The sequence below is a fragment of the Schistocerca americana genome, chromosome 3, assembly GCF_021461395.2.
Source record: "Schistocerca americana isolate TAMUIC-IGC-003095 chromosome 3, iqSchAmer2.1, whole genome shotgun sequence".
Taxonomy (NCBI): domain Eukaryota; kingdom Metazoa; phylum Arthropoda; class Insecta; order Orthoptera; family Acrididae; genus Schistocerca; species Schistocerca americana.
The window spans coordinates 949,983,307-949,998,433 of NC_060121.1; the positions used below are offsets into that span (position 1 = coordinate 949,983,307).

Below are 15,127 nucleotides of genomic sequence, written 5' to 3' on the forward strand. Positions count from 1 at the left end.
CAGCATCATATCTCCCATTTCATCTTCATCTACATCCTCTTTCATTTCCATAATATTGTCTTCAAGTACATCGCTCTTGTATAGACCCTCTATATACTCCTTCCACCTTTCTGCTTTCCCTTCTTTGCTTGAACTGGATTTCCATCAAAGCTCTTGATAATCATGCAAGTGGTTCTCCTTTCTCGAAAGGTCTCTTTAATTTTCCTGTAGGCAGTATCTATCTTATCCCTAGTGAGATAAGCCTCTACAGCCTTACATTTGTCCTCTAGCCATCCCTGCTTAGTCATTTTGCACTTCCTGTCGATCTCATTTTTGAGACGTTTGTATTCCTTTTTGCCTGCTTCATTTACTGCATTTTTATATTTTCTCCTTTCATCAATTAAATTCAATATTTCTTCTGTTACCCAAGGGTTTCTACCAGCCCTCGTCTTTTTACCTATTTGATCCTCTGCTGCCTTCATTATTTCATCCCTCAAAGCTACCCATTCTTCTTCTAGTGTATTTCTTTCCCCCATTCCTGTCAATTGTTCCCTTATGCTCTCCCTGAAACCCTGTACAACCTCTGGTTCTTTCAGTTTATCCAGGTCCCATCTCCTTAAATTCCCACCTTTTTGGAGTTTCTTCAGTTTTAATCTACAGTTCATAACCAATAGATTGTGGTCAGAGTCCACATCTGCCCCTAGAAATGTCTTGCAGTTTAGAACCTGGTTCCTAAATCTCTGTCTTACCATTATATAATCTATCTGATACCTTCTAGTATCTCCAGGATTCTTCCATGTATGCAACCTCCTTTCATGATTCTTGAACCAAGTGTTAGTTATGATTAAGTTATACTCTGTGCAAAACTCTACCAGGCGTCTTCCTCTTTCATTTCTTAGCCCAATCCATATTCACCTACTATGTTTCCTTCTCTCCCCTTTCCTACTCTTGAATTCCAGTCACCCATGACTATCAAATTTTCGTCTCCCTTCACTACCTGAATAATTTCTTTTATCTCATCGTACATTTCATCAATTTCTTGATCATCTGCAGAGCTAGTTGGCATATAAACTTGCACTATTGTAGTAGGCGTGGGCTTCGTGTCTATCTTGGCCACAATAATGCGTTCACTATGCTGTTTGTAGTAGCTTACCTGTACTCCTATTTTTTTATTCATTATTAAACCTACTCCTGCATTACCCCTATTTGATTTTGAATTTATAACCCTGTATTCACCTGACCAAAAGTCTTGTTCCTCCTGCCACCGAACTTCACTAATTCCCACTGTACATAACTTGAAACTGTCCATTTCCCTTTTTAAATTTTCTAACCTACCTGCCCGATTAAGGGATCTGACATTCCACGCTCCGATCCATAGTATGCCAGTTTTCTTTCTTCTGATAACGAGGTCCTCTTGAGTAGTCCCCGCCTGGAGATCCGAATGGGGGACTATTTTACCTCCGGAATATTTTACCCCCCACTAACTCACAGGAACTACCAACTTCAATTTCACTACAAGGTAAGCTACTTCTGACAGCAATAAACACTCCACCGCCAACTGTATGTAATCTATCGCTTCTAAACAGGGTTAGGTCCTTTGTAAAAATTTCGGCTGCATTTATTTCCCGCTTTAGCCAGCATACCATACCTATAACGGTTTCGGATTCAGTGCTTTCTATTAGCGCTTGCAGCTCTGGTTCTTTTCCAACACGGCTACGGCAGTTTACAAATACAATATTGATTATGTCTACTCCCTTCCTGTGTTCGTCCTGTACCACTTGAAACTCAAGCTCTTTCTTCACTTTTCTGACATCCTCTAATCTGCGCGGCACCATAGTGTTCTTCAGGCCTATCACTCATCATCTGACTCTCTACACGTCCCTTGCATACCCTACCAAAACTGGTAACAACACTAAACACGAACAACACATGTGCGCACTAGTGGCCGTTCTACCTGTCATAGAGAAGTGAAACTCTAGATCATTTACATGGCCTCCTACCATGTCTTCTGGGTGCATCTTTTTTTTTTATCAGGGAGTGTAGAAGCACAGAGACTTTTTAGTCAAATACGAGGAAACAAAAAGAATGCATCAGCCATGCAAATTTTACCCATATTAATACAAAAGCAATACTTTCCCAAGTAGTCAACTTTAAATTGTAAGTTTAATCTTATTCGGTAATTGACTTGCACCTACATTTGATACTAACGAAACTACTTACACCATTTTCATGACTCAGTTGTCTTAATACATTACTTTCAGTACTAAGCGATGCAAAAACGTTGAGCTTGTCTTCTAACACGGGAGGTTCGAAGCATGTTTTTGTTAAACCTCAATTCTCAAAATACTTATTTTCCACCGTAAGTAATATTAAGTGACAGGTACATCCGTAGAGCGCTCTCGATGTTAGAATATCTTTGAGGTCTCATAGGTCCTAGTTTGGGTGAAATGAGTTGGGGCTCATATTTAGAAGTAGTGAGGTTCAAATCGCTTCTGGCCACTACAGTTTATATGGTACAGTCCAATGTGTTGGTACATAATTTCAAACGAAATAAGAGATGAGTTCTTCAGGAAAGATATGGTCAGTATCCTACCTTCATTCTCTCCCAGTAACGATAGTAGCTTCCTTCCTTTCCTCGACTTCCTGAGTGTGAAAAACATTGCTATCAGTGATGAGCAGAATCAGAATTTTAACCATAGAGAGATGATCCCATATCTTTAGGACCAAAAACTGTACAGATCGTAGAGGATCCTAAACTGAGTATTTGGAGAAGAATCAGTGTCCGGAAACGAATGATACGAGGACATGTATATGCAATGCGTGTGAGGCACGTGTTTGTAAACTAAAGATTCATAAGAAACAACTGGCTGTTGTTTCGGCATTGGTGGCGCTATCTTGACAAACACACACAATAGCCTGCGATGCTTTGCACGGCGCTGTCTACAGTTAAACCCTGGGTATCGAAGACAGAACGTAACTTGTTACAGGAACTTGCAGAGATGGTGTAGCAAAATTTAGGGGCCGGAAAATCAAACGATTGTTCAGAGAAAAGTTTCTCGTCAGGTGTCTTTTTAATTGGAACAAATTTATCGTCATGGACAGAAAGATATGATTAACTGCGTCTTCAATCTTGTAATCATATCAACGTTTTTGACAAAGATTTGTTCGAAAGGGAAAAGCCGGCCGGTGTGGCCGAGCGGTTCTAGGCGCTACAGTCTGGAACCGCGAGATCGATACGGTCGCAGGTTCGAATCCTGCCTCGGGCATGGACATGTGTGATGTCCTTAGGTTAGTTAGGTTTAAGTAGTTCTAAGTTCTAGGGGTCTGATGATCTCAGAAGTTAAGTCCCGTGTGCTCAGAGCCATCTGGACCTTTTTGAAAGGGAAAAATTTCATCAATAACTGTATATCATCTTGCCCACGAAATGCACACTTAAAAGAACAGAATGTGGAGAGTACATCGCTAGAGCAGCAATTACACCCCTATAGTGAACACTGTCCAATTAATGGTGCCAAATGACTTTGAACACTGATTTCTTCAATTCTTTCAATGGATAATCCAGTGCACACTGAATTACTGAAATGTCCATCTTTATAGTGCCCATAGATGTGGCGTGACGGTGTTTCCAAATGCCGCAACAACCATGTATGGTGTGATGAAAAGCCAATATGCTACACTCCTCTCTAACCACCGCCAAAGATGCTCTACCTACTAATGACCTGAAATTGTACAATTTCAACTGATAGGATTTTATTTGTTTCCACACAGTCTGAATGGGGCACGTTATCTGAGGTTCACTGAAAATGTTCTGCCACAGTTGTTGGAGATTGCATCTCTTGTAATGACAGAGGTTCTGGGTACGACATGATGAAGCACCATCTGACTTCGATATTAGTGTCTAAAAACCTGAACAATGGATGCTGTTTCTGTTGGATTGAAAGAAGTCTTTTTTTACAGTAACCAGCATATCATCGGACATCTTAGAGATTTTTTGATTGTAGTGCTCCACAAAATCGTTGGTGCATGTAATCCTAGAAGAAACTGAATAGGGTCCTAAGTGTCCCTCTCTATTGTTATATATAAAGCCTAAAGCCAAATGTATGTATGTGTGGGATCTCCTCCAAAACCCTGGATCGACGTCAACCAAATTTGGCTCAGAAACAATGGGTCTCACAAGTATCAGGACTGTGGGATTTATAACTACCTAGCTCCTGTGCAGGAGAGATACAGGCAAAATTTTGTTTTTCCAACTCCTGGGTTATAGACTGTCTTCCCTGACAGGTACACTGTGTTGTAGTATTGGCCTGCTTCATGGATCTGCTTTGCATGGTTGCCTCCATGTCAGGGGCAAGCAAATGATTTTCAGCCCCCTGATGTGTAACCTGCCCTGTATGGCAGGCATGTTGTGGAAATAGTACTGCCCTGGTTTATTGAACTGTATTCCAGGGGCTACACCTGCCAATGAGCATTACTGAGGGCAAGTTGAGATAGAAAGAAGAGGGGTTGGACAGAATGAGGGGAGGAGGAAATGGACTGAGAGAAGGGAAGAAGGGGAGATGCATTAGGCAGGTGGAAAATAGAGGGGTAATGGGCAGGTGGAAAAAGGGTGGGTGAGGTGAAGATGGAAAAAGAGAGGGGAGAGAGATATGTTCAAAGGGAGGGGAGGGAGAGGTTGAAAGAAAGGAACAGAGAGGGGGAGGAGGAGAAAGGCAGATGGAGATGCGGGACTGCGATCGATGGATTGAGGGAGAAAGAGGTTTATACAGGAAGGGATTAGGAGATGTGTTCATTATATTCATTGAAAGTATACATGGGAAAAGCCACAGAGAAAAGACAAATTGTGTGATAAACAACAAGGAAATCTCAGTGTGGCAAAATTTTTCGTGTAATTGTAGTGTGTGTGTTGAGATTATGTTTGCCATTTTGAAGAGTTGCTGTGGGCCTTCTTGGTGCTGTAAGGCCCAAGTTCTAATGTTAATAAAAACCAAATATGCATTTGAATCTATTAATCCTTTATTCTAAAGTACTCAGTTAAGCATCGTCTACGATCTGTACAATTACAGCCCTAGACGCTTGAAACCCATCTGAAGTGACCTTGCGCTAAACAGTAGTGGACTCGTTTTAGAGAGACGCTGCGTCCAAAATTTAATCTGGTCATCCTGGAGATTTCTTTCCTCACGTTGCTTCAGGAGAAGGACAAGGACGATCTGCCCCCCCCCCCCCCAACTCCCCTTCCTTGCCAGTGTATCCAGTGCTGGATCGCTAAGGGTCCTAGTGTCGGTTAGGAGGCGACGCACTCTGACACCGTTCCTTTGCTGGACAGGTATGTACGTTCGCCATGGCGGGCACAGAGACGACTGCCTCCACGCTGGGCTTCGCACTGTCGCTACTGGGACTTCACCCCGAGTGGCAGGACGTCGCTCAAAAAGAGCTCGACGCCGTCTTTGGGAATGGAGACGACTATTTGCGGCCCTGCACCTTGGAGGATCTCACACAGCTGACTGTCATCGACAGCATCGTCAAGGTAGGCACACTAGACTCTAGACTAATAGAGCTAGTTTAACTTGTACGGGCAGTTTTAAGACATGGTCCGATTGAGAGACTGCAGGGAAGTCCTGTTGTAACTGATATTTTTTTTATATGGCCTTCAGTTAAATGTTGAGTAATATTGACTCTTGTGATAGGCTGTGGTGTGTAACTAAATTGACATAATTTTATGTTAGGATAATTTTACATTGCACAAGTTAAGGATGTAATTTATAGAGGCTTTCTAAGATAATTTTTGTTATAGTTTTTTCGAAAGTTGGTTAAACGTAAAGTATCGCAATCATACATTATCCTGAGTGGAGTCGAAGAAATCCTTCTTTGCATTTCAAACGTCCAATTTACTGTTTTCATTTGTAACAGCTGTGTCTTTATTGTTGACCGTCCAATTTACTGTTTTCATTGGTAATAGCTGTGTCTATATTGTTGACCCTCCCCCACCCCCCCTTCCCTACTTAAAATTATAAACACAGTCTCAGACTTTTTGATCATACATTGCCTGACACATATTTTAAATTATCAGGAAAGTTCCCAGTAGTGCTCGTCCCACATTCAAGTGTTCTTGCATAAATGGATTTAGGATGACTGATGACTTTCACTGTAGACAGTATGAATACGGTAGACATTTTACTACTCAGAACGTCATAAAACAGTGACTTAAAGCCCATCTTGTGTCCTCACGTTCTGGGAGCACTTTGAAGTTGCTGTTCTTATTCGTGCAGTGCAAGGCTACTCCATACTTCTTAGTAAATAAGGATAATGAAATTGTTGCAAACCCTACTATGCTTCGTAAAATGTAAAAGTAGTAGCTAGTGATGCGTATATGTGTCCTCTTCTGGTTCCCCTCCCAATTCGCTATGTGCATCTCAGATTGTATGAGGTCTCTCCGGAGACTTCAGCTATCCAATGATTTACTTGAAGTGGAAAATTTTGGTCTTTACCCAAAAAACTAGTGCTCTGCGTCGGTGGTAAACTTTTTTGAGAACCATAACAGATACCATCAAGTCATACTATTACTACCTCTGCCTACATACAGGGTAAAGAAAAATTTTAACCTGGATAATATGGTTCAAATGGTTCTGAGCACTATGGGACTTAACAGCTGAGGTCATCAGTCGCCTAGAACTTAGTACTACTTAAACCTAACTAACCTAAGGTTCAAAATGGCTCTGAGCACTATGGGACTCAACTGCTGAGGTCATTAGTCCCCTAGAACTTAGAACTAGTTAAACCTAACTAACCTAAGGACATCACAAACATCCATGCCCGAGGCAGGATTCGAACCTGCGACCGTAGCGGCCTTGCGGTTCCAGACTGCAGCGCCTTTAACTGCACGGCCACTTCGGCCGGCACTAACCTAAGGACATTACACACATCCATGCCTGATGCAGGATTCGAACCTGCGACCGTAGCGGTCGTGCGGTTCCAGACTGTAGCGCCTAGAACCGCTCGGTTGACCTGGATAGCTGATCCCAGTAGGAATCAGAATTAGTAATGTTTTGTAGGTCGACAGCGCGCAGTTTCTAAACTACGGAATCTTAGCGCCACACTCTCTGATTGGCCGCGGGATTGCCCTGTTGCCGGATGCTGTGGACAACGCATGGCCGCGAATGCATTGCCTGCCGGAGATCGGGTTTATGCGAGCCAGCCCGCACGCTCGGTGGTAGCGCGCCAGCCTTCCACCCTGGCGGCCTGTGGGCGTTTCCGCCTGGGTCCCGAAACATCCATTGTAATTTCATGATAAGACGTACCGGGAACAAACCGTCAACAGCTGTTAGTTCGCGTACAGAAAACCTGTAACAAATTGGTTGGGCCCTGAAAGGGTCTTTTTTTTAGCTAGGGCATTGTTTACTTAAAGCAGGTGCTCGAGCTGGCGACCGTCTGGCGCGACACAAGCTTGGCAGCGTCGAACGGTGTTTTGCCGAACTCTTTCAGAGATTCGTGGCATTGCCCTGATGTGATTGGCGCCATGTTGAATGCGATCCATTAATTCCTCTTCGTTTCTAGTGTTCGCCGTCCGGATTGGTGAACTAGAACCTTGAAGATCCTGAAGAAAAAGATTCTGAAGAAAAAGTCCGGTGGCGTGAGGTATAATTTCAGAAAATCTGATGATTTATTCAAGAGAAAAAGCTTCACAAACTCAGCTAGTCAATAACGAGTTGGTCCACCTCTGACCCTTGTACAAGCAGTTATTTTGCTTGGCATTGATTGAGAGAGTTGCTGTACGTCCCCCTGAGGGATATCGTGCCAATTTCTGTCCAACTGGCGCGTCATATCGTCAAAACCTCGATCTAGTTGCAGTATCCTGCCCACAATGCTCCAAACGTTCTCAATTGGGGAGAGATCCGGTGAACTTGGTGGCCAAGATAGGATTTGTCAAGCACAAAGACGAGTAGTGGTAATTCCGGCCGTGCGCGATCAGGCATTAGCTCGCTGTGATGTAAGCATAGGATGGCGTTCCGTGAAGGGAAACAAAATAGGGCGTAGAAATATTGTTGCGTTTTTGCCACATCCCTGCACACGTTTATTACATTCTTTGTTGGCAGGTTTTATTACACAGTATAGGAACATTTTGTTGCAAGTAGACAGGATCACAAAGCAAACTTATCAAACGACCGACCAGATGGTCACAGCGTGAGAACGGCCGGGCTAGCAAGAGAGCAGAGACTGGGGATCCACCAACCACACTGGACGCCAAGAACAGAATCTCTTATTATTCATATTTACTGTTTAAACATTTATATACAGCTTCAGCTGAGCTGATGACGTTACTTGCACTGAGAAAGTGTTAAGAATGATTTCAGTATCACTCAATTCGTCATAAAATCCCTAATTACAAGTTTTTGCTACCGTCAGTTCTCGTTGATGGAAAGGATGAATCATGCGCCCTGAGAGGTAAGGCGTCGAACTACTAAGATAGCTCGCTACTAGTCTAAGATCGTTTTCCGAAAAGCTAATACATGACCCCGTAGATATTTTATGGCTTGTTTTCGTGGAGTAAATTTCAGCAGAGTTTTATTCCAAACGATGCCAAATAAAAATAGATAGAATGTTATCTTAATGAGATTTTCATTGGCGTGGAGTGTCCAAGCTACAGATGTTAAGCAGTTAATAAGATTTCTACAAAATATTTCACTCAGTTCAAAATTGTCATGTGCTCGTATGCAGAGTGAATCACTTAGCACTTACACCGCAAATGCGCAAGGCGCTATTGATATGCCGTTTTCACGCAACTGAACTGTAGGAGAGGGCGCGTATTTACAGCCAGTACACGGAGTATTACCCGTTTCGAATGTGAGTTTATTTACAATAGGTGCAAATATTTCAGTGGAACAATGCCTATTGACAGTACCACAACGAAAGAAGAGTAAATTAAAATCTTGGTGTTGTTTGTTGTAGGAGCCTAGTGCAAGAAGTTTACGAGATACAGTAGTCTGACCATTCTAAAAACCGATCGTTGCTTGTTCTGTGTGGCAGCATAAACGAATGTGAATTAGACGTGGATGCGTATATGCAGCACTATACGGATGTTAATACGTCTCAAGAGGTGTCTTGTTGTTAAATGGGACATTGCCTGGGACAAACAAAAGACAAGCAAAGGTGAATACAGTGCCTCTGCAGGGTCGGACAAATAAAGAACCGATGCCTGTGCTTGAAATGACCACCAGCGGCAATACGAGCTTGCAGTTTGCCATGGAATGATTGCTGAGCACGTTCTAGCATTGCAGTGAAAACTGCGGCGCAGATAGCAGTAATACGCCGTTTCATGTCATCTAGTGTGGTTGGTATGTCCTTCTGCACAGTGTCTTTCAGCTACCCCCATAGAAACAAAATCCAAAGGCATCAAATCTGGGAACAGGCTGGTCAAGGTATAGGTCCGTTTCGTCCAATCTATAGATTTGGAAACGATCCCTCAAAACACGAAGTCGTAATTCGTACACTATGAGTCGGACAATCATCATATGAATGCTACAGGTTCCTCCGAGACTGAAAGAGAACGTCTTGTAACATGTCTGGAAGATGGTCCGCTAGGAGATAGAGATACTTCCGCGAATTCAGTGTTCCATCTACGAACAACGAGCCTGTGACGAAGTGGTGCACTATTTCACACCACACCTTTAACCTTCATGGACGCTAACGTACCACCTGACGAAACCGACAGGTATTATTGTCAACAGACCAGTAGTGTACGTTTCAGAGATTTACTTGTATACGATAAGTAAATGTTTCTTCATCTGTAAACAAGATAAGACACACCTGGAATATCATGTCTTAATACCCATGTACAAAAGTTCACACGATTCGCAAAAGCATTTCCATGCACCACTTGCTGTAGAGAAATATGGCAGAGGTGCACCTTACGACGATGGAGAGCGCCTGACTCATGTCGTGGGGTTGCACGGGAACTACTTTGCTTATCTAGCAGTCACAACATTAATTTCACCCTCCTATCCAGTCACACATTTCATTCTGTTACATATTTTAGGCGTTGCACTACTGCCTGCGCGTAATTGTTTGAAGAGGTTCACAAATAATTGTCGCGATCATTAACGTCCATTGGGATATCTTCCAGCGTATACACTACACGAACGAACGGCATTCTTCCTACATTCACTTAAACCATGAGTATATCCTCTTTTTCCGCATTGGGAAATACCATCTTCCAAGTACATCCTACTGCGTCCACTATCACACAGTGACAGAACTGTCGCTGTGTACACACAACACAATTTAAACAAACATAACGTCGTCGCCTAGCATCTAATAGGTCGGAAGGAACAGACAGCTGCCGGCGTTTACAGTGTTCATACAATACAAAAAACTAGTAAACTACTTGCACAGCTTCCTACAACGAACACCGCTGACATTCTCATTTAAGCTACTTTCAGGATATTACTGTCAATAAGCGTGATACTATTTAAAAATGTGTAACTTTTGTAAGTAACTGCACTTTCGTAAATGTCTCAAAATCTGTGTATTGGCTGCAAATATGTGCCCTTGCCTACAATTCAGTTCCGTGCAAATCGCGTATTGATAACGCCTTCCATATCTGAAATATTTGCGGTGCAAGTGTTAGGTGATTCCCGCTGTATGTAAGCCGGAATATTTAGAAGCTTGTACGTTACTGAACAACTCTTGACCATTCATTAAATTTATTTTTGGTGCTATGCCCATTTACATGCAGAACGGGATGTACAGCAGTCTATTTTTTGTCAAATTAAGGGAGATACTCAACGTGAAAAAATGATTTTGCATTCTTTTGAAAACATCTTTACCATATTTCTGGCTTGAAAAAACACATATTCTCGTAATATACCAGTTGCAACTAAGACTGGACCTTGTGGAACTTCCTTAATGATTTCTCTGTCATAAAACTCTCTACCTCTTCAGCAGGAAAACATGCAATATTATACACCATTTTCAATAAAATTACAGTCAATTGCCACTTCATTAATTCTTACATACTATGTGGCCAGAAATTTATTGACACCCCTTTGAATACACTCTGTGTTGTTTCAAGTTATGTATACAAAGCTATGAGTAGGGTACAATGCTCCATTACTGTAGATACTGTTTTCCAGAAAGAGGTAGCTGAGAAAACTGAGTGAGGTAGAATGGAACGAGACTGTAGTTGGTCATAGGTTCATGCATTCTGGCGTAAATTTCCAGGTAGTTACATGTTGTCCTCAGATCGTTTTTAGTGGTTTTATCGTGAACTGTAAACGTTAGGAAAGCTCTAGACTCAGTAATCATTCTTGTCGGTGCAAGGAATTAACTGATGGAGACACTGGCTTTCGAGATGAAATTCAGCTATTGCAGAAGACATCTTTCACAGCTCATGTGTTCAGATATAAGGGAGACGACAGTACGTTATGTTGGGTGAACACGTTGCTGTTACCCGTAAAACGTGTACCCACATTTAGCAACATCACACAACTCACATTTAATAGATATCAACACTATCTCTCTGTCAAACCCATATTTACCTTAACCGTGTAGAGAGGAATCAGAGTAAAGGAACTGATGCCTGATGGCAAAATGTACGCAAGATTGCCGTCATTGTTCAAGATATACCATACCTTTTTCGTTTCAACAAATATTTGCAGCAGTTTCACCTAACATTCTTCTAGAAGAGCTAATTTTTTTGTAACTCATAAAACTCATAGTCTCCGTTCGCAAAATCTTATACAAGAGCATTACAGATTTTCTTGCCACTCTCATTCAAAAGTTTTGGCAGGTCCATCGTAATATTTTATTACATGTTTACAGGTAGTTCAGTTTAATGACGTCAAAACTTAACAAATAGTACGATGCTTCATGTAGTACACCACATGAAAATTACTTTTCCTTACAATTTGCACATTACATAATGAATATATTGTTCATTTCCTTAATTCAAATTGTCACTGAAATGATAACCAACATTATTTAGTTTATTGCAGACTGCACCGTCGTGGAACTGACGAGCAGTGGGAGGCTGTTTCATGCAGTTATGAAGAACTGTGAATGATGAGATACGTGAAGACCTCACCAAAGGCTGCTGTTATTTACGGCACTGTATTTTAATGAGAGTGAAACTCGAAGCTATATCATCGTATGAGGACTATTTTTTCACAGTCTGTGCTTGTATCTTAGTTTTACTAGAAGTCAAAATAAAAGGGGTTTGACGTCATCTTTCAGTAATTCAGAGCTAGACTTGTTGTGTATCAACATGTTAACGTCCCTGTGCACGAAAAGTGATCATTGCACAGTGGGTTGAAGAAACCGCATCGATTTTCGTGTTTCTGGAATAAGTTTATGCCAGATCAGTTTGTCGCCCCGAAACAATAAAAACTGTTCATCAATATTCAAGGCCAATGTAAATAAATTTCCTGTCCAATGTGTTATGAATTATAGGAAAGTGTGCCATGAAGGTTAAATCCTGTGATTGGACTCGACGTTAAGTGATTTTGAAACACAGAAAAGATACTATATGAAATGTTATTACCACTTTACAAAATATTGACAATATAACAATATATATAAATATACAATCCGCTATTAGAGTGAATCCGCTATTAGACATCCACTGTTTCATAAAGGCCTCATCTGCTCTTTCCAGTACTTTACAGTACACACACCCATTTACTTCTGCATATTTCTAGTGTCATGTAACCATCTTCCATTAGATCATCATCTCAGTCGTACCTTATTTCTTGGGACCCAGTAAACATCTTCCATGGTCCAGGGTACCATTGATTCTCCCGACTACACTTGTCAGCCACATCTTTCATTTTCGCTACAGTCGTAATTACATCTTTTACTAAAGTCTGTTTGCTAACCCATTTTTTTGCTTTGCTGCTTCTGTTAGAAATTCCCAGCATTCATCTCTAGATGGAAAAATCCTCGTTTATTTGATGGTTCTTGAACTGAAGATCTCTAGGGGAATTTTTAGATATAAATTAAGAAAAAAAAATAAAAAAAAACAAAAAATATTTTTTTAAAAATTAAAAAAACGCAAAAAATTAAACAAGTTGTTATATTAACTTAAGCATGTTGTTAAATTAACTTAATTATGTCATGTATTGGAAAATTTGACTCGTTCCACATCATTACGAAATATCGTATTCATGATCCATGGAACTAGTATTAATCTAATCTAATCTAATCTATCCCATTGTCGGAAGTCAAAACTGATGTTGCACATTGATCGCAAACTCTTATTTCCAAACATATCAAAGGTTAGTTTTAAAAATTATATACAGTTTACCAAAAGCACTCCAAGTAGTTTATACTCTTCCATTTATTTCTTTTACTGAACATCCAGTCATGGTCTCCAACTGCTTTAAACACAAAACCCCAACTGTTGCTATGACTCCATTGTTACCTTGTGTAATTTTCTTTTCCTTGTAGTCACCGTACATTTTAATCTTGCTGTAATTTATTTTGCAGGATAACTTTTAAACTTAATCTGTGAAAGTCTGCCATTCGTTTTATTTATTTATCTGTACTAGAGGCAAACACTACAATGTCAATAAAATAAGTGATTAAAATATCACTCAACGGCACTCATTCCTTTTTTATGCAATTTAATGATGTGAAAACCTGTGTCACTGCTGCAGATAGTTTTAATGATATGGAATCTCCCCGTGGGGCCTCCGCCTTCAATTATAAATTTCTCATCGACCTGTTGAAAGCTAGTGAAGCTGTAGCACTGACATACATATTCTTCAGCTTACTAACGTAGGTTGGATCAGTGCCCTGTTCCTCAAAGGCGGTCTGTTTGGTTGAAACTGGTTCAAATATGAAACTTCGTGGCAGATTAAAACTGTGTGCCGGACAGAGACTCGAACTCGGAACCTTTGCCTTTCGCGGGCAAGTGCTCTACCGACTGAGCTACCCAAGCACGACTCACGCCCCGTCCTCACAGCTTTACTTCTGCCAGTACCTCGTCTCCTACCTTCCAAACTTTGCAGAAGCTCTCCTGCGAACCTTGCAGAACTAGCACTCCTGAAAGAAAGGATATTGCGGAGACACTTTCCCGCGAAAGGCAAAGGTCCCGAGTTCGAGTCTCGGTCCGGCACACAGTTTTAATCTGCCAGGAAGTTTCATATCAGCGCACACCCCGCTGCAGAGTGAAAATCTAATTCTGGTTCAAATATTTTCTCCAAATTCATGAATTGCAGACACATTGATAATTTATAATCGTTACTCCATTTGGTAAATTTGTCATGGCCTGAAAAAGCACCGTCCTATTGTATAGACTTCTTAAGTCATCTTGTTGCTTTGTCTGATTAGATTCTAACTTTTTTTTTCTATGATGAGTAGTTGTGCATACGGACAATGAAAAACAACAAACTGAATTACGCCGAGCAGACGGTAGCACTGAACTGATCTTGTTGCAGGAGACGCTGAGGCTGTTCTCGGTTGTGCCAACACTTCCACACTACGCAAGCGAAGACATCCAGCTGGCGGGCGGTCGCTACACGGCCTCTCGCGGCAGCTGCGTGCTGCTGGCGCTGTGCCTGCTCCAGCGACAGCCACACCTCTTCCCAGACCCAGACAAGTTCGACCCGGGCCGCTTCCTGGAGGGTGGTTCTGCCCACTCCAGGCTGCCGTACAGCTACGTGCCGTTTGGCGCCGGATCCCGCATGTGTGTGGGTGCGCGCTTCGCCCAGCTGGAGATAAAGACTGTGTTGGCTTCGGTGCTGAGAAGGTTTCACATATTACCTGGCTCCAGCAGAGAAGAGCTGGAAGAAGTGGCGTTAGCAGTCACTGGACTGCCCCTCAGTGGACTCAGGGTTTCTTGTGTACCGCGAAACAACCTACCAGTGCGTCCAACATAGTACCATTGGATGACTAAATCTATGACTGCTTGTACGAGGGTTGACAAGCCACCACAACTTGCATCCTTATGTAGTTTCCCGTTCAGCGAGGCCAAAGTTTGCTGAAAGATGCAAATTTTGCCACTTTTTTTACACTGACCTGGTGGACAACATTCGCTCCAGATATGGAACCTATACCCTTTTTCAGGAAACTCAAACCAATAAAGTCATGCTGGCTTGTCTTGGGCTCTGATTCAAATCTTTAGTCGGTCAGTTCTCCCTCATATTCATATACTTGC

General features: G+C 41.8%; 1 protein-coding gene across 1 annotated transcript in view; it reads left to right on the forward strand.

Annotated features, from left to right (window-relative positions):
- Window positions 1-14,849, forward strand: part of LOC124606571 (cytochrome P450 4g15-like) — a 79,705-nt gene extending 64,856 nt beyond the window's left edge. Inside the window, exons 5-6 of the mRNA XM_047138556.1 lie at window positions 5,303-5,503; window positions 14,409-14,849. Of these exons, the coding sequence (XP_046994512.1) occupies window positions 5,303-5,503; window positions 14,409-14,849 (642 nt within the window). The remainder of the gene's footprint in view (window positions 1-5,302; window positions 5,504-14,408) is intronic.
- The last annotated feature ends 278 nt before the right edge of the window (window positions 14,850-15,127 follow it).